General features: G+C 38.3%; 1 protein-coding gene across 4 annotated transcripts in view; it reads left to right on the top strand.

Moving 5' to 3' along the window:
* The window catches only part of DCDC2 (doublecortin domain containing 2), a 72529-nt gene that overhangs the window by 11363 nt on the left and 42313 nt on the right, over positions 1 to 18853 (top strand). For 2 of the 4 annotated variants that reach the window (XM_075745175.1, XM_075745173.1), the window contains exons 3-6: positions 6425 to 6439; positions 11896 to 11972; positions 12087 to 12218; positions 17769 to 17915. In XM_075745175.1, coding sequence (XP_075601290.1) covers positions 6425 to 6439; positions 11896 to 11972; positions 12087 to 12218; positions 17769 to 17915 — 371 coding nt within the window. The remainder of the gene's footprint in view (positions 1 to 6424; positions 6440 to 11895; positions 11973 to 12086; positions 12219 to 17768; positions 17916 to 18853) is intronic. The other 2 variants (XM_075745176.1, XM_075745174.1) reach the window with 1 other exon arrangement.

Raw genomic sequence — 18853 nt, 5'->3', positions numbered from 1 at the left:
CCATCCGTCACTTCTTTTGGCAACTGAGCTTCTTGTTTTGCAAGACAGATGCCTTTTGTACTGAAGGTGATCTGCAAGTACAAATACATTTTAAATGATGTGCTTGAGGAATCTAACAATTAATCTCTTGAGGAAGTATGGACCAACAGAGTTACCATTTGTTTATTATAAGCGTAATTGTTTGTAAAAGGTAATGAATGTTATTTTCCAATTATAATGTGTAAAGTATGGACATATATATTTCTCTAGGCACTCTCGCTGATCTAGATGATCTCTCCCTGTGCACTCAAACAGATGAATTTTACTTATTGGGGATGGGTAATCTGCTGAAGAATTTAGATTTTGTGTTTGCAAATCCTGTGGGCAACTATTTGTTTAAAATTCTTTGTTCCACAATAATGTGTTCAGCTGAAACCTCCTTTCTTCTTTGACTTCTTATGACCAACAATTTTTTAAACACACTCAAGTATACAGACTGTGCAATGTGTTATTGTAAAAGCCAGGCATCTAAGAAAAGCAGACATATTTTGATATTGAAGAACCAGTCTCTTGCAACCGAAAGAAAAAAGGAAGGTTGTAGTGTCTGTATGAAACAGCATCTATTATCAGAAGTTCATGGTAGACCTGCAGTAAGCTGCTTTACTGGCCATATAGATAGATTTGCCCTTGGTTGATAGCAGACAGATTTTTTTAGGTAGTAAAAACATTGAGGTTTTCTGTCTGTACTTCACTTTTTCTCCTGGGTTTCTAGGACAAGGTGATTGTGTGGCAAGCTCTGACACAAGTATTTTTTGTGCAGCTCAAGATTCGTTGTCATTTGTGTTCCACTTGAATTTTTTTACAGACTTATATTCTAGAAAAGCATTTATAAAGTTTTTAAAGAAACTCTACTTATATATATATCTCTTACTCTATGTAAGGCGTATCAAGAGTTAGCTCTATACTATAGAGAGATAAGGATGGTGTAGACTGCTTTGCTTAGATTCACCGCTGTTTTTTATGATGTTTAAGCAATAAAAACATCCTGGTCCACATTTTATGACACTTGCCTACTTACGGTGCGTTCATAACATTATCACCCATCGACTGGGAACAGCTGTAGAGCAGTAGGTATGAAAATGGATATTGTAAGAGCTGGTTGGGGCAAGTGTATAGCTGGTTGAGGAAAGGCCACTTTACACAATTTCTTTGAGTGGTGGGTTCATTCTGCAGTGCTGTCATTTGGCATTACAAGTGGCTGTGACTGGCTGTTGGACTGTCAGATTCAGTGATGCGTGTCAGGGTCCCTGGTGAGAGGAATGTGCTAGGGACTCTCTGCCTACCAGGTCTTGTCCTACCTTTCCAGCTCCATGTTCCTTCCATCTTGAGCCTGGGTACCCTTCTGCAGTTCTGTTGCCTCATATGTAGTAGTTATGTCCTCATCACATTTTTCCAGTGATTCGTCACATGTTTTTCACTGTTTTGCATAAATGTATTTTATTGTTCCATAACTCTATTTCAATTGCAGCTTCTTCTTTTATCAGGTGATCTAGGTGTGGTCATACTTGGAGGAGTATTTCTAGAATGGAATAATCAATATTTTTACTAATGATTCTTCAGAGGATTAGTAAAGATTCCTCAAAGCTTTCATACATGTATGACCTGAACATTTCTATCTGCATGCAATCCCAGAACATCTCTCTGTAGTGAAAACACTTGATAATGACCAGGATTTGAATGAGTGTTTGAACATTTTGAAACTTTTAAATTTATTTTTCTGATCCAGTGCCTGTCTATCCTCATGTTGGTCACAGGCTGGATGACACAGACATGTGCTACATGGAGTAGAGCGCATTTGCTCGCTAAGGAACTTCACAGGGTGTGTCTGTTCCTGTGATGAAATGTGACTGCAGAATGAAACTGTGACTGCCAGAATGTGCCTTCTGCTGGTGGTCTCCATCTGCAGCACACTAGCTTAGTACTGCTCCTGCTGTAAGGTCTTGTGGACCAGACTTAGTTAATCAGCAGATCACAGCCTAGATCAGTTGACCACTGCGTTCTTGGTGAGATCCTGGGCCAGGAAAGGTTCCCTAGTTGTCCAGTGCTGACAGAAGAGATGAGTGGGCACCATGACAGGGGGATGTGAGGTGGAAAATGCAATGTTTGAGACTCAGTAGATCTGAACTTACCATCAGAATTTTTAAAAAAAGCATCTGAGATGTTGCTATAAAAGTATTTTGAGGAGCTGCCACTTATCTGTTTCCCTCTGTTGCTCTATATTTTAAAAGTAAATTATTTTAGTATAAATTATGGTAATTATTTCTTCTGCATCCTTTAAGTGCAATTTTATTGCTAGACAGTGGAGTCACCACTCCTCTGTTGGCAGTGGTATGATTGGATTAATTTGTAAAAATTGAATTTTGGAAGTTTGTAATGTTGTCTTGATTTCACAAATTATTTTGGTGTATTTATGCTGGATATACTTTGTCCCTAACATACTTGCATATTTTTTCCAAGTACATTCTCATGAAAAATCCCAGTATTTATAATTATTGTTTATTTCAAACCTAGCATTTGTCATATCTGACAAATAATGTACATGTCTAATCATAAGAAAAAACTTGTCATGTTTCAGTGAGTGGACTCTTGATTCACGTTAACTTTTATCTATCAATTAGAAATGGTTCATTGATATTTTCACTGGACAGGAGATGGTTTTATAAGGGTAACAGAGTGCCTGAATAGATGTTAGAAATGATTCCAGCATGTGCAAATTACAGTCATTTGATACCAAAACAATCTATCTTCACAAGATATTCTTTCCTAAGAATTAGAAAGAAACAAACACAATTGGTGCTACCCAAAATTATTGTACACAAAATATTTGTATGTCTGCAAATGAATTGTGTATAAAGGTCCACTTCATATTCCTGTGCCAATATGCAAAACCAAACCCTCTTGCTACTCCATATCTGACCAGTTTGATTTCTTCTACTGCTGGTGTCACAGACTAAGGAATTTCTCATTTTCTGATGTCAGATTAATTAGGAATTTTACTGTAGGTGTAGTTTAGGGAATAAGACTATCAAAATGTAAAGATTAAAAAAAATGTGATATACATCTTTGCTCTCCCGAGCAACATCTGTAATAGTTAAATTTTATATGTCATTGTTTGGTATTTAGTATCCTGGTAACATAATTAGCACAACAAGACATACAAAACAGATACTCTTCTTGAGAGTTCATAATGTTAATACCAGGAGGAATCAGAGAACTGACAGATATCCAGTCAAAACATAAGCTATGTCCTTTTTTCTATTTGGGCCTGTGAATTAATAAAATCTCTCTTTATATAGTTCTGTATACCTGAACTGTGTAATTCTGAGTATTTTAATTAACAGGTAACAGATGGATTTGGTGGATTTTGGAGCAACAGAAAGACTTGTAGAGGTTTTGGTTCATGCCACTGGAGATTTCATGGTCTGTGTTGAGTTTGATATGAAACTTGAAAGTTGGTCTTTTTCTTGATTAACATGCCGGCCTTGTTCTGTAGGGTAGCTGCTCTTTCTGGTCTGTGGGGAGACTGGGAGGAAGGGAAGAGATGCCAGTACTGAAGCTTTTAATGAGTCATGTTAGTCTCATTAAAAACTTGTTACTGCATACTGAATTGACTTACTGGAAACACTAACAACTTTTACCTTTGATTAAAAATGATGACAGAAAAAAAAAAAAAAGATTTTTTAGGGGCTGCTTTTTGTTCTTCAGCTGTCACTGTTCACAGGCTCAGGCCCTTCTGATCAGCCACAAAGGCCAGAGACTTCCTTTTGGTTTAAATGAGTCTAAGGAATACACAAATTGTGCCAGGCAAAAATGGTCAGAATTGGCAGTATTATGTCAGTTACAGAAACGAGCATCACAGTCTATTTTGCTTGAATAAAAATCTACATTATTGATCCTACCATTGTGTGTGTTGTAAGCAGTGTAGGGTATAGCATCATGCAACTCAGAGAAGAAATAGGAGCTATTTTGGGGATCCAGAAGCAGCACAGGTGTGATCTATTTTAGAGCACTGTGCAGGCTAAGTGCCTGGGTAGATAAGGCCATGCCAATATCTGATTTATCCCAGCTGAAGACCTGGCCCCTAATCCAATGCGCCAAAACTATGACAGATCCCAAGTGAAACATTTTTCCTTCTAGAGCTTAGCTAGATGGAGTGAGACTTACCCCCCAGATGCAGGGGGGATATGAACTCCATTTCACTTACTGTGGCTGGAAAGGAGGGTGATTTACCTTGGATAAATACTTTGGGAATTTTGTATGAGCCTTGCAGCCTAGAAGGCTCCCTGAATCAGTACATGACTGTTTGTTCTGGCATAGTTTGTTTCTGGCTCATCTATGCTTTATGTGGGCTGAGAAGTTTGTGTACTGCCGTGGTGTTGTGACCTATTTACGTAAGCCTGGAAATCCGGTCAGTTAATAGCAGTTTGAGTGGTGCTTTGTATCCATACCAGTAGAAAGGCTAGTAGTCTCTTGCTCAAGGCTCTTTTGTACTATCCAGTGTACCATCTAGCAATGCAAATTAGTCAGGGAAATGTAGATATCCAGGTTAATTAATGCGTAGGATAACTAAAATGGTTTTGTACTGACCAAACACCTCAGTGAGTTTGACTCTGCATCTTTCATCAAATGTATAACAATGCTCACATAAAAGAAGTTGCATTTCCATGAAATAGGTAAGATAAGATGTTTCCTATGCTGTAATAGCTTTAGAAACCTTATCGTTCTAATTTGCTTTTGATCACTGAACCTTGAACATTCCTTTCTTTACACATCATCACAGGGTGGTGATGGTGTGTATAAATGGGGTTTTGGTTCTTTTGACCCCAGTTCTACCCTAGGGGAATGCAAATATTTGTTCTCAATTTTCCTGGGCACATAGATTAACAAACTTGCAAAGCCATGGGTCATTGCATGAACTGATAAATTTGGAATGTGACGTTGTGTTGAAATATTTGAAACTTCAAAAGGTTAATTATAAAGTGACATGAGTAATAAGTGAGATGTTCGTAGTACCCAGGACTATGTTAATACAGCAATAGGAAACGCCAGCTCTTAAACCTGTATAAATCAAACCAGCACAGAGCACTTCATTCAGGGAGGTTATGGGTTTTGACTTGTTTTGCTGCCATCCAGGATAGTTTTATAAATACGTGTAAACCTGTAAATCTTGCAGTTGTTCAGTTGCCCCCTTTGATGGAGGGCACTTCTGGTAAGAAAAGGAAATAAATCAGATGATAGCCATACCATTTCTTAACTATGGATAAGTAGCCTGTGTCTTCATGGCAGCCTGTGAAAGTGCTGCCATACCTCTGTATTTAGCATGTCTCTAATTATTTAATATACGCTGGAGGGAAAAGGAAAGCTAAGAATGGCATGTTTCTATTTGAAACTACTCTCAAGTGCATAAAAGTCACCTTTTTAGAAACTAAATATGCAGTGTGGTATGTTCAGAGAACAATTAAAATACTATTTGATGAACTGCATAGTTTTCTGATATGAAAGGATTGATTCTCTGAAGTGTCACATGCCTCTTGCAAGTCCTGAGTAGCCAACAGGAGGTTGGGTAGTTTACTGGGTCTTTCCCACTTGCCAGTCTATATTTGAATAATAAGAGTGAAAAGTATAACGTAGCATTCGTAGAAGCAAAAACTTTATGCATGGAGATCAGCAAATAGGTTCACACCAACCAAACCGAATGCACGTTATTTTGCAACATCTCCATTTTAGGGATTATGGTTTTTACCTTTTACTAGTTAACATATTTCTGAAGAAAGAAGTGAAAACCGTTCTTTTTTACCTGTTTATTTCAAACCAGCGTGTGTGTGTTGCTCAGAGTCCTTACACGAATAGCCTTTCTCAAGTGATGATTTCCTTGTGATGTCATATATGTAACATTCTGTTCCCAATGTAAAACTTCTTTGAGTTAGAAGCATTACACAAGCAAGCCCATCCATAATGTTCTAAAAAGGAATAACATGGTTTTAGTTGATCTTCAGTCTTTCATGTGGTCAGCTGAACATATACACAATAGAAATTTTTGTATGAAAATTATATTAAATTAGTGTATAAGTATATGCATACACACACATTATATACATGCACACACATGTGCATAGGCACATGCTAATTCAAAATTGTTTTCTTACAAAAACTATTTTTCATATGCATGCATATGATAGTATGATTACCTGAGGTAATGGTTTGGCTGGTGATCTTTTTTCTTTTTTTTTTCCTTTTTTTCCCTTTTTCCCTTTTTCCCTTTTTCCCTTTTTCCCTTTTTCCCTTTTTCCCTTTTTCCCTTTTTCCCTTTTTCCCTTTTTCCCTTTTTCCCTTTTTCCCTTTTTTCCTTTTTCTTTTTTTTTCTTTTTTTTTTTTCTCCCAACAGTCAACAGTGGAAGATGTAAGTACCTAAAGTGGATTGTGCAATGTGTTGTATGTGTTTGCTAAGTGTTGTGTATGTGTTTGTTAAATGTTGTTAATATTTAGCATATTTTTTAGTATAAGGGAAAAAAAATGTATAGAATGTTGTTATAAAGCAGCTGTGAAGCTGTGTATGTTTTTTACCATGTTTCAGTTAGATGCTGATCTGCATCTTGGCTTTGTATTTTCAAAGGGATGTTAGGAGGCACTTAGCTACAGCTGACATTCAGCAACACAAATTCAACCACAGTGAATTATGGCTGAAGGTAAAAGCTGGGCTCTAAGAGACTCTCTGTAGAATGTATTCCAAAATCTGAGTGTTTAGAGAGATCTCAAACACTGCAGGTTGATCCCCACTCCCAGAACCTAACCTGTGTTGAGTTTAGCTGCCTTGTTTTTTCCCAGACTCTGCAAGGTGCTCTGCAAAGTTATTTCACAGGTGGTAACTCCTTTCTGAAGCCAGAAAGATCCATGCTGCTGTTGGTATAAGGGACACTGTGGGAAATAACAAATTCTTTGTAGAATAGAAGGTAAAAATTATGGTGGTTTTGAGTGTCTGTGATCCCATGGTGTATTTCCAACTATGTTTAGCTCTTGTTGCCTTGCAAATTCTCATTTAATCGATTGCCTCCAGTTTACTTAAAGCTCCCTCTGAGTTTCAACTGATAAAATGCTTTCTCCTTCCTCCTCTAAATGTTTTGTGTTACTGCTGTATGTTGTCATGTAATATCTCAGATGAGTATCTCATCACAAATTATGAAATGTTGGCAACATTTGTCAGTAGGATAAGGAAGGCGCCATTGATTGGGTCTTTTCAAACAAACTGAAATTGTACAAAATTTAAAGATAAAATCATAATGGACCCAGACCATTGATTAATGTAAATCTGCTTACAATTGCTGACGTAAATGGGAAAGTGCTGATTTACATCAGCTGCGAATGTGGCCAGTGAAATTAAGAGAAAACAGAGGGTTTAGGGGGCTAGTGATGCTGGTCTCTTAATGTAAGCACAAACTTTCACCCAAGACCACATCGTTGTTAATATGTAACTCTGCAGTGCCAGAGGGGGTCAGGCTATTCCAGACACTGCAACCCTGTGGTACCTCCTACAAACAAAATAGGAGCAGAACCACTTATTCTTTAATTAAATCCTGGCTCACGTCTTCCACTGGGGTGGTTTGGCATAACTCCAGATTCTTCAGACGAACTAGATTGATTTACAGTGGCTGAGCACTTGTTCTGTTATTAAAGTATACTTTGGTATGTTGAAATTATGTGGCTTGCTTTTCATAACCTTAAATAGTTTACCATTGGTCAGACAGAAGTTGTTCTCAACTCTATGAGGTAGTAACTTGAAGACTGTGCCAAAAAAACCTCCCAAAAAACCAAACCCCAGAAAACCCAGGACAGTCAGGTTAATTAGAAGAACAGTGTATAGGGTGTTTTGTTTGTTTCTCTTTTTTTAAAATCACTGCAGTACAGATTTACCCAAACTGTTTATTAAGAGAGTGGCTTAAGAGCAGGCTAGGGTAGTTTTTGCCAAGTTTTTGTGCTGCTGTACTTGGAGAGCTTGATATATTATGCCGTAGCCAGGACATTTATTGGGCATCTGCAAGAGTTCTCTTGTGCATTGTGGAGTACTATATTATACTATATTGTAGTTGCTTGCTTGCCTGCTTCAAAATTAAAGGTGTTGTACACAGCTTATTTGCAGCACCCCTGTGCAGGCACTTCTCTTTTTTTTTTTTTTTTTTTTTTTTTTTGCTGTTGTTTGTTTGTTTGTTTTTAATTTTCTTATAATTTATGTATTTATTTTCTCTTTTCCTCTCTCTCATTTGCAGCATCAGTGTCTTTGTGTCCTGGATGAATATAAAGAGTTTATCTTTCTTTTGGCCCCTGAAGCAGATCAGGTGCAAAACGTGCCTTTAGGAGGCAAGGAGTCCTAAAGACTTTAGTCATCCCTCCTCTTCCAGACAAACAATTATAGCCTAAACATCTGCCTAAGAGTATGTGGGACCCCAAGGAAAGATACAGTATGCTCACCCCCACTGTTCACGTCAGGTGTGGCGAGAGACTCTTCAGAGAGTTCTGTGCCACTGTGGTTCAGCATCTGCTTAATTTAGTCTGGGCTACTCTGTTCCAGGCTCCCAGAAACTGAGGTCTTGTCTGTGCGCTGTGTTAAGTACTTGTGGGTGTTTTAATACTGTTATAGTCATCTTAGTGTTTCCATGCACTGATTTTTGTGGTGTTATATTAGCAAATGTAATATTGCACTAACATTTTTTTCACCTTTTAATACAGGAGGTACATTTATTTAAACACGCTTAGCAAAACAATGGAAGTTTGTATTTTGTTCTAGTTTAGGTAGAAAAGACAAATAGCAAGTCTCCGCCCAAGCTGGTCCCATATGCTGGTCCCCTGCAGTTTGCTTGTTTAAGAGCCGGGCTGACTTAGGCCACAGTAGGCTTAATGACTCTTTGAGAGAGTAACCCAACAGACTTGCAAGCTGATGCCACAGTATCTATTATTGGCAGAAATACAATCCTTTGAATAATAAATGAGCCCTTAACATCTGTCAGGTTGCTTGTTTTCTCAGGGGCCCACTGATTGGGCTGCATGCAATAACATGATGGCCTTCTGAGGAGCCTACATCAAAATTAATGGTTTCATCAGCTTGCAGGAACAACTAAATAATTAGGCACAGCTGGGACTATCCTAAAGGGCTTCTTTATGCTTAGGAAATGCTTTCTAACTAGTTCCGGTAAAGCATGGATTATTGAAACCTGGGTGTTGCAGACTGAATCAGAGAACTTGGTTTGATGGACTCTTTGGAGTGTGTGAGAGTATAGGTATCAACAGCGTAAGTGAGCATTGGGAACGGAAAGGAATCCGTTTTCAGAAAAAGTGATATAAGGCTTTGCTAGTTACATATATTGAAAACTTTATAGGGGATTGGCCTGGCAACCTAGAAGCTACACAGAGAGGTGTAAGGGCAGCCTAAGTTAAGTCGTTCCCATTTTGGATGCAATCTGTGTTTGGAGCCTAAATATTAGGACCTGATGCTATGGAAGTAAATCAGTATTGCCTCAGTTTTCAGGAGCATAGTCTTTAGAAAGTTACCTTATTTTTTCTATATTCTGAAGCTCTCTATTAGATTGCTTACATTGGGCAAATAACCCTTAACGGCTGGCAGCAGCAATAGAAATGTTTTCAGATGTTGCAGTTTAAGGTGCATTTTCTTTTTCTTCCTAGAGCCTCAGTAAATTTTCATCTCAAATTTTGGTGACGTAAATGATGTTATACTCTGAAAAATGTGCTTTGAATGTTTCTGCAAGACTGGCTGAGCTCCTAAATTATTTGGCAGTCTCCAAAAATTTCTTTGCCTCCCCTAATGAGCTGTATGATATCAACCTCTTACTCTCTTTCCAAGCCTGTAGTAGCACGTGTGAATCTTCCACCTGAATCGGAGCACACTGGAATTAACAGCAAGTCTGTGAATTGCAATTACCTTAGGCATTCTTAGGCATTAAGGCATAGCTTATATACAGTCTACTATAAAATTTCTCATTGTATGAGACCAAGACAAACATGTATCTAGGACATAGATCTTAAGGAGTAAATGTGCTGCCTAGAAATTTGCTTGCATGAAGGGAAGGTCCTCAGCCATTCCAGGAGCCTGCTTTCTAGCCTGGTCCACAAGCATTGCTGGCACAATGCGGCAATAGCATCTTTCTTGCTGTCTCTCCTCTCGTAGAAGTCTCTGGCCAAAATATCCTTTTGCACTGAGCTTCAGATCATTATGCCCCTACTGCTGCTAATTGCTTCTGTTTAGTCACTTTGCTGGGCAAAGGCTAACTCTGCCTTCCTCCATCCACGACCAGTGTAGGCCTTCATGTCCTCTGAGTCCCTCAGAAAACAGAAGATTGGGAGGGCTACACTGCTCACAAGGGCTTTTGAGAAAGGCGAGAAGCTGAAGTGAGTTGAATTCAGAATAGATACTGTTCTTTTTTAGCAGACATTGAGAAAAGATTTTGTTCAACAGGTTTACCTGTTACTGTTTTTCATTTGAAGTGATTGTATATCAAGGAATGCCAGTTTTGCTTTTGTTTTGTTGGTTGCTTTTTCCCCGAAGAGAGCTATTTTAGCTCCAGAGTTTATATGCTTGATGCAGAATTTGCTGTGTGAGGTTCTTTGGGTTATATGGGGAGTCAGATTTGATTGTTTTAATAATAATTTTTTGCTAATTTGAAATATCAGGTGGGTTGAGCACCTCTCTTGCTTTTTTTCATTATATACAAGAGAAAGATCTGGAAAGCAATCCTGTCAGTACTAAATGAATTTGTGTGAAAATCCATGTAAAGACCTAAAGCACTGGAGCCCACACCATTTTCCATGAATTAAATGAGATGTATTGGTTAAGTTAGTACAGAGTGTGATAAAACTGCGATACATCACATCATTAGACTACTTTACAAAATGACTAGAATGTTGCCACTTTAAATAAAATTTGTACATCTACTTGAAAGCAGATCTCTGTGTATGCTAGCTATTACAGTGTTTTTCAGAAACGTAGGCAACTAGCTAATGCATGTACTGTGACTTTTGAATGTTTCTTTGGGTTTGACACCTTATTTTGATTTGCAAATTATGGAGAATTAACAACATCTTTCTAATGGTTTTGGGGTTTGGGTTTATCACTTTTTTTTTTTCATTTGAAAGTGTGTTTATAGTAGGGAATGCTAGCTAGGTGGTATTGCGTAACTTTCTGTTCGATATAATGGCATTAATGTTAAGCCACCTGATTGATCTCAATGCAGTGTCTGTTCAAAAGAGTACAAGGAATAAGTAGCTGGGAATTAAATAGCCTGTGTTTTACTCTGAGAGCTAAAAATCTGCAGTTGCCCTCACCTGTGAGGCATTGCCCTAAAATGAGCATAGTATTCAACAACCTTTATAAATCACTGGTGGATTTGGATGTAAACACCCATACAAGAGCAAAAGTACATATTACATAATAGCAGAAAGACCTAGAGATAGCATTTATTGTTAGAAAGAGAAGATGGTTTCATTGCTTGTGTCATAGTTATGAGCAGTAAAGACTAAGAAAGCAAGAACAGCATTTGGGAGTGTTGCTTTGGGTCTCTAGGAACAACAGCTAAGAAGTCACCAAAGATGTCCATACAATTCTGAGCTCTTAGTGGAAATGTTGTGCCATGCTGCATTGTGGTATGCTATGTTGTGGTGGTTGTTCAACATGTATATAAAACTGCAGCAGTAATAATATATGCTCTGTAGAAAGTGAAGTTAGAATGGAATAAAATGTATGTTTTAAAAACAGGAACTGCAGATACGTTGCCCCCCTTTCTGATGGTGGTCAGGGTAAACTCTTTCCCATTGTGAAGACTGAGTGATTGCTAATTCTTTTTGTCATTGCAGGTCAAGCCAGTTACTCACAGTAGAATCACTGTGTCAGCACGATTTCGAAAACCCCTACAGGAGCCCTACACTATTTTGTAAGTAGAATTCTCAGTTAGTGAACTGCCATTTCGGGGGGTGGTGGTGTCTTAAGTTCAGATGAGTTTTGTTTAAAATGCTCCTCCAAATTATTTTACTTCACTTTATTTCAGCCTGATTGCTAACGGAGACCTCATTAGCCCTGTAGTGCGCCTCCTCATTCCCAGGAAAACACTGAATCACTGGGATCATATTCTCGAAATGGTTACAGGAAAAGTTACCCTCAGAAGTGGAGCTGTTCACAGGTATCAGGAAGCTGAATATTTGCAAGATATATTTGATATGTGTAGATATGTTTTTAAAACTCCATAGGTAGATATAATGGATCATTTCTGCTTCACAGGAAATTCCACTATGTCATGGTTTTACCCCAGCTGGCAGCTGAGCACCACGTAGCCGCTCGTTCACTCCCCCGCATTGGGATGGGGAAGAGAATTAGAAAAGTTAAAGTGAGAAAACTCATGGGTTGAGATAAAGACAGTTTAATAGGTAAAGCAAAAGCCGCGCGCACAAGCGAAGCAAAGCAAGGAATTCATTCACCACTTCCCGTGGGCAGGCAGGTGTTCAGCCATCTCCAGGAAAGCAGGGCTCTGTCACGCTTAACGGTTACTTGGGAAGACAAACGCCATTGCTCCGAACGCCGCCGCCCCCCCCTCTCTCTTCCTCCAAGCTCCTTATAAACTGAGCATGACGTCATATAGTATGGAATACCCCTTTGGTCAGTTTGGGTCACCTGTCCTGTCTGTGTCTCCTCCCAACTTCTTGTGCACCCCCAGCCATCCCACTGGCAGGGCAGTGCAAGAAGCAGAAAAGGCCTTGGCCCCGTGTAAGCACTGCTCAACAATAGGTCCATAGAACAAAAACATCTCTATATTATCAATGCTGTCTCCAGCACAAATCCAAAACATATCCCCCCACTAGCTACTATGAAGAAAATCAACCCTCTCAGCTGAAACCAGGACACACTATAAGAAAATTGAAATACGTCGAAACACCATAAAATTGAAATACATTGACTCCAAGTAACCTTCACATTTCATTCCAATTGCTATTTAAAAAAAACCAAAACAACCCCAAACAACCAATTTGTTTCAACTGTTATTTCTTGATTAAATATTTAGTTAACAGACATGTAATAATACTATAATAATGCAATATATTTAATATTAATAGTTAAATTACAGAATAAAAGAAATGAGCACAGTAAAGTTGATGTTTGGAATGTGCAATAATATTTGCAATCCCTGTTACCTTTTAATTTTGATAGTTCTTTAAATCCATTGAGGCAAACAATTTCAGGGAAAATATCGTAGATTCTTTAGGTTTTGAAGACCTGTGCTATGACTAGGATGTGCTTTATACTCCACCAGCTCAGCCTCCTAATAAGAGCCAAGGCCAAAGTTGTAGTTGGGGGTTTGCCAGTTCCAGTATGTCAGCTAGTCTGAGTTGTTGTGGTATCCCAGGAATAGGAGGTGACCTGTTGGATAGGTAAGTTTCAGTCCCTTAATGCTTTTACAATGTAAAATAAGCTCTCCAAAATAGGATCTGGTGGTGGTTGTAAGTTTTAGAGCAAAATGATATACACAATTTCCATGAGAAGCATTGCAGTGTAAGCAGGCTTCCAGGGTGTATAGAGGGAAATTACTGACATTCCAGTGTTGCCCCATGCAGAGCACATTCCAGAAATCCCTTCCTCTAGATGGGAAAGGGCCTTTTGTGGAAAATCATTCTTCGCAGCTTACGCAATGTCTGATGCTAAGCTTCGAAAATCTTTCTCAGATCAGGGAAAATAACGTACTCTTTCAGTTCTTCTGATTGCTTTCCCAGAGCTGATACAGACGATAAAAGATTAAGGTAATGCTATCTGTTGACTATTAGCTCTCATCTAATTTTTCCCCTCAGTCCTGCATTTCTTTGCTCCTATTATCTGGCTAGTTAGCACTTTTACTTGCAGTAAACTTGCACACGTGTTGCAGGTTTCTGCATCTAATTCAGATGGCTAGCGTAACTCAGAAGTGAGCAAAGTAATAGCTGTTTACAATGTACCAATTTGTTCTGCTCTCAGGTTGTTCAGCAATTTAAAGACCTTTCACACTTTATTCTCATTACTTGGTGTCACTCCTTGGTGAAACCGAATGATGTACATGAAAGCATAAATCATTCTGTACGTAGCTAGGATTGCTTTTAAGAAGTTCCCTTCAGCGCTCAGTTTTAATCCTTTAAAAAATTAGATATGTACATGACATTTTGAATTATTTAATGTTTTCTTTTTTCTGGTTTTCTATTAACCCAGTTTTCATTTTCTTTTCCTTAAAATGCTAGGAATACATATTAAATAAAGTGATTGTTGTTCTTTAATAAGTTATACATTAATTGCTGGGGTGTACTGAAACTATGTTAGTATCCTGTAAGACCACAGATGCTGGGAAGATAAAATTTCTCATTAAAGAAGGATAAGTGGGATTATGAGAACCTGCATTATACACATGGCAGGTTAGGGGTTTTTTCAATGTTATTAAAAGACATGCAAAGCTGCCACATCTTACGCAGTTCCACATGTGGCTTTTAAAAAAAAATATATTTGCTTATCCCAATCAGAATAGGGATGTAAGTAAGAAATATGAGAGAGGCGAAAATGAAAAAGTAGCTTTTCTGCTTGCAGATTGTGCGTGGGGATGGGGTACAGCTACCTGATGGGCAGGTACGTGGTGCTTCAGCAGCTGGGAATTTATTGATATTGGTCCCGCAAGAAGTTGCATCTTTGCTGTCTCCTTTGTCAGCCTATATGCTTGCTTTGTTTTGGTTGCCACTTTTTGGCTTGGATTCAGGAGGGAAAATGGAAGTCCACTGACATAGAATGATAGAATGGTTTGGGTTGGAAAGGACCTCAAAGATCATCTAGTTCCAACCCCCCTGCCATGGGCAGGGACAACCTCCACTAGACCACGTTGCCCAAAGCCCCATCCAACCTGGCCTTGAACACTTCCAGGGAGGAGGCATCCACAACTTCTCTGGGCAGCCTGTGCTGGTGCCTCATCACCCTCACAGTGAAGAATTTTTTCTCTATATATAATGTAAATCTACCCTCTTTCAGTTTAAACCCATTACCCCTTGTCCTATCGCTACTTGTCCTTGTAAACAGTCCCTCTCCAGCTTTTCTGTAGACGCCCTTTAGGTACTGGAAGGCTGCTATAAGGTCTCCCTGGACCTTTCTCTTCTCCAGGCTAAACATGCCACAGGACAAGCCCTAGGTCATCCCCCAGTGACCATAAGAAGTGACCACAAGGACATCTTTGTTGCATAATACTAGCTAGAGAGAGCCCAGCTGGTCTGTGAATGGTTGTGACCAGGTGGGTGGGTAGAAGGTTTCAGAAGTGTCACAAAACTTGTGTGATGCTTGTTAAGTCAATATTTATTTGTTTGAAGTTCCATTTTTTAAAAATGCATTTTTTATTTCACTTTCATCTTCAGTGACTGTTTATGTTTGATTTAGATACTGTGATTATTATTTTCAGGATAAAAAATACAACTAGAGATTGCCAGATAATCCATAACATTCTCAGGAGTTACATTAAGCAAACAGCTCTTGTACATTAAAAATAACATTAAAACACAAGCAAAATGAAAGATCAAGAACAAAAACCCACAGTCACGTTTGTATGTACCTCTGTATACCTGCAGCACCATAGAAATATAAAAACAGTTCTTAAATGATGGTACACTGATTTGCTGGTTTTTCCCCCTGAATTCCCCAAAACAAAATGTAATCTAGCAAAACACACTGAGATTAATTCAGAAGTAGGCTTCTTGCTGACTTTTAGATTGCTTGCTTTATTTTCATTGTTTGTGCGTATCTGATGTTTGCGCGGTAGTGAAAATTGCTCTTAGAATTGCTGGCATGCCTGTGAAATGTTTGCACTTAAAAGTTAATATGAGTAATATAAAGGAGGTGCTTCAGAGTTAGCATACGTCTTTGCAAGGAAGCAGAAATGTGGTCAAGATTTTAAAAAGCTGCAATTTCACCTTTGAGAACTTTCAGTCTTTGCACTCAGAAAACCAAGTTACTTCTATATGGCAGGAGACACCTAGCAAATCAAGGTACTTTCATGAGGGGAATATAAGAAAAACATGGACACAGTGGAGCAAGCACAGCAAAGAGCCACAAGGATGAAGAGCTTGAAGATACCTGTCATGTGAGGAGGGCTGGGAGAGCTGGGACTCTGCAGCCTAGGAAAGAGAAGGCTCAGGGGAATCTTGTTAATGTGTATAAATACCTGGTGGGAACGAGTGAAGAACTCAGAGCTGGGCTCCTCTCAGTGGTGCTCAGTGACAGGACAAGAGGCAATGGGCACAAACTGAAATGCAGGAAATTCCCCTTGAACAGAAGGAAAAAACATTTACTGTAGGGGTCATCAAACACTGGAACAGGTTGCCCAGAAAGGTTGTGGAGTCTTCGTCCTTGTAGTTATTCAAAACACACCTGGACACAGTCCCGAGGAGTCTACTCTAGTTGCTCTTGCTCTGTGCAGGGACTAGGTGGTCTCCAGAGATTGTGTCCAACCTCAGCTGTTCTGTGATTGCTGGTTCTATAACCTGCACCTTTTTTTTTTTTTTTTTTGTCTTTATTCAAAGTTGTGCCAACATGTGTATGAACTTAAGCAGATTTTCTGTATTAAATTGAGAATTTTTGCACTTTTTAAGTCAGGGGTGTTCTCAAGGCAGGCTCTGTTCTACAAGATTCATTGTATAGGTGTATATATAATTTTATATCTCCTTGCATTGTGTTGAAATTTAAGAATAACACATACAGTAACTCCTGTAGAAGACTTGTAGAAAGGCAATTAAGATAGCCATTCAGCATTCCTGCATTTAAGACTTAAATGCAAAACTGTTAATGTTCAATTTTTAATTAAATATAGATATTGTTGAGTTTTGGAATATGCTTCAGAGGAGAGAGCTTATTTATTATTTATTATGGATTGTTTCCTCCTTCCTCATTGTTTTGACTGTCCTTAAACAAAATCACAAACTTCACAATGAAGTAATTGGGATAGCATAGAAATATTGTGTTGACCACCCCTGCCCTCCCCCTCTTCCCCCAGCCCCTAATGCATTTCTTCCTTTTCAGTAAAGTGTACAATCAGAAATTATTGTGGTAAAAATCTACCTGGTGTAATAGATATATTAACTATTGGTATTGTAGGTGCCTAAGATACACAGCTTCTTGTTATTATATATCATTGTATTTCCTGCTACTCCCAGCCTTACCCCACCAGGTACAGCCATGTTCCAACTATCTGATCTATACAATATAACAATATAAGTGCAATGTTATCAACTTGGTCTCTGTTAGGTGGACAGGTCCTGAGCTTTCTGTCATGCGGCCATGAGTGCCCTGTTCTTCCCAGGTTACTGCATAGTGCCCAAAGCACAGATGAGAGGTGGAACTTGGCATGAAGGGGTTCATGAACCCATGGAATAGATCCCTTCCACAGTATCAGGGGAAAAGGCATTAAAGACCTTCGAAGTACAAATTTATTTCATTTTAGAAATTATGAGAGTATTTAATCTGTCATAGCACTTCATACTTCATTAGTTTATACAAACTGTGATTTAGGTCATTATTTTGCTCTGTCTTGTCTTTTGTTTATGTAGCAACTGATCATTGTATGGCATCCACTGTACTTTACTGGGTGTATCTGGAAATTCAATATGATCAAGTGAGTTTAGATTAACATAGTTTTCGATGCTCTTAATACACCTAACTGAATGTTAAGCATTTTTATATCTCTCAGACTTTACACTTTAGATGGAAAACTTGTTCAGAATGGGTCAGAGTTGGAGAACGGGCAAATTTATGTTGCAGTGGGTAGAGAAAAATTTAAGAAGTTGCCGTATGGTGATCTGCTGTTTAGCAAATCTGCAGTGAGAAGGCCACAGGGGTAAGTTCTATACATGTCTAATATACTTCTCACGTGCTTGTGTGTGTCAATTTTTTTACAAAGTAGCACCAGTAGAGTACAAAATCATCATTCTGAGAACAAAGGGTGGATGGTTGGGTTAATATGGATGCAAAACATGATTGACTGCTACTGAGACAGTTGAGATAACAAAAACAAAAGAGAAAATGGAAATTCAGAAGACTATTTCACCTCATAAACATGCCATTGATCATGTATCACAAAATTAATGTGAAAGAAAGGATTATTTTGACTTAATTTAGGGTTTTGTTGTTGCTGGTTTTTGTTTGTGGATTTTTTGTTTTGTTTTGTGGGTGGGGTTTTTTTGTTTGTTTGTTTGTTTTCCTGGGGTACAAATATGTACAGCTGGATGAGTTTGAGTGGACCTATACCAGTCTAGATCTACTCTTGCTTGGTTATGTTTTGTGGAATACATACTCCCTTAAGAATGCTTTATGTTTGGGTCCATTTTTTGAGGCTATTATTATCACATAATAGAGTCCTGAACTGGAAGTCTGTAAGGAGAAACTTGGCCTTTTAGTATCTTTGGAAAACATGAAAAATGGGAGCCATTTCACTGAAATAAATAAAAATTTGTCCCACAATTGGTGTATTTTGGAGAATTTGTCCCATATTCTGCATGTAAACTGAGGTGTAATTTATAGCTTTTTTTTTTTTTTTTTTTTAGTGAGCAATTGTAGACAATGTGAACAACTTGAAAGTATTTTGGGAAACAGTATTTGCAACAAATGAATTTAAGGACAGTGAAAAGCTGTGTTGATCAATTGATGTACACAGTTATGTTGAAATTGCTAGAACTTTTCTTTATTATAGTTGTAAGGATCTTTCACACAGTAATTCACTGAATACTGCTGTGCAAATTTTTTATATATAAAGTATGCATTGTGGGGAAATGTAAT

This window comes from Balearica regulorum, chromosome 2, assembly GCF_011004875.1.
Source record: "Balearica regulorum gibbericeps isolate bBalReg1 chromosome 2, bBalReg1.pri, whole genome shotgun sequence".
Classification (NCBI taxonomy): Eukaryota; Metazoa; Chordata; class Aves; order Gruiformes; family Gruidae; genus Balearica; species Balearica regulorum.
This window is presented reverse-complemented; position numbering and strand designations above follow the sequence as displayed.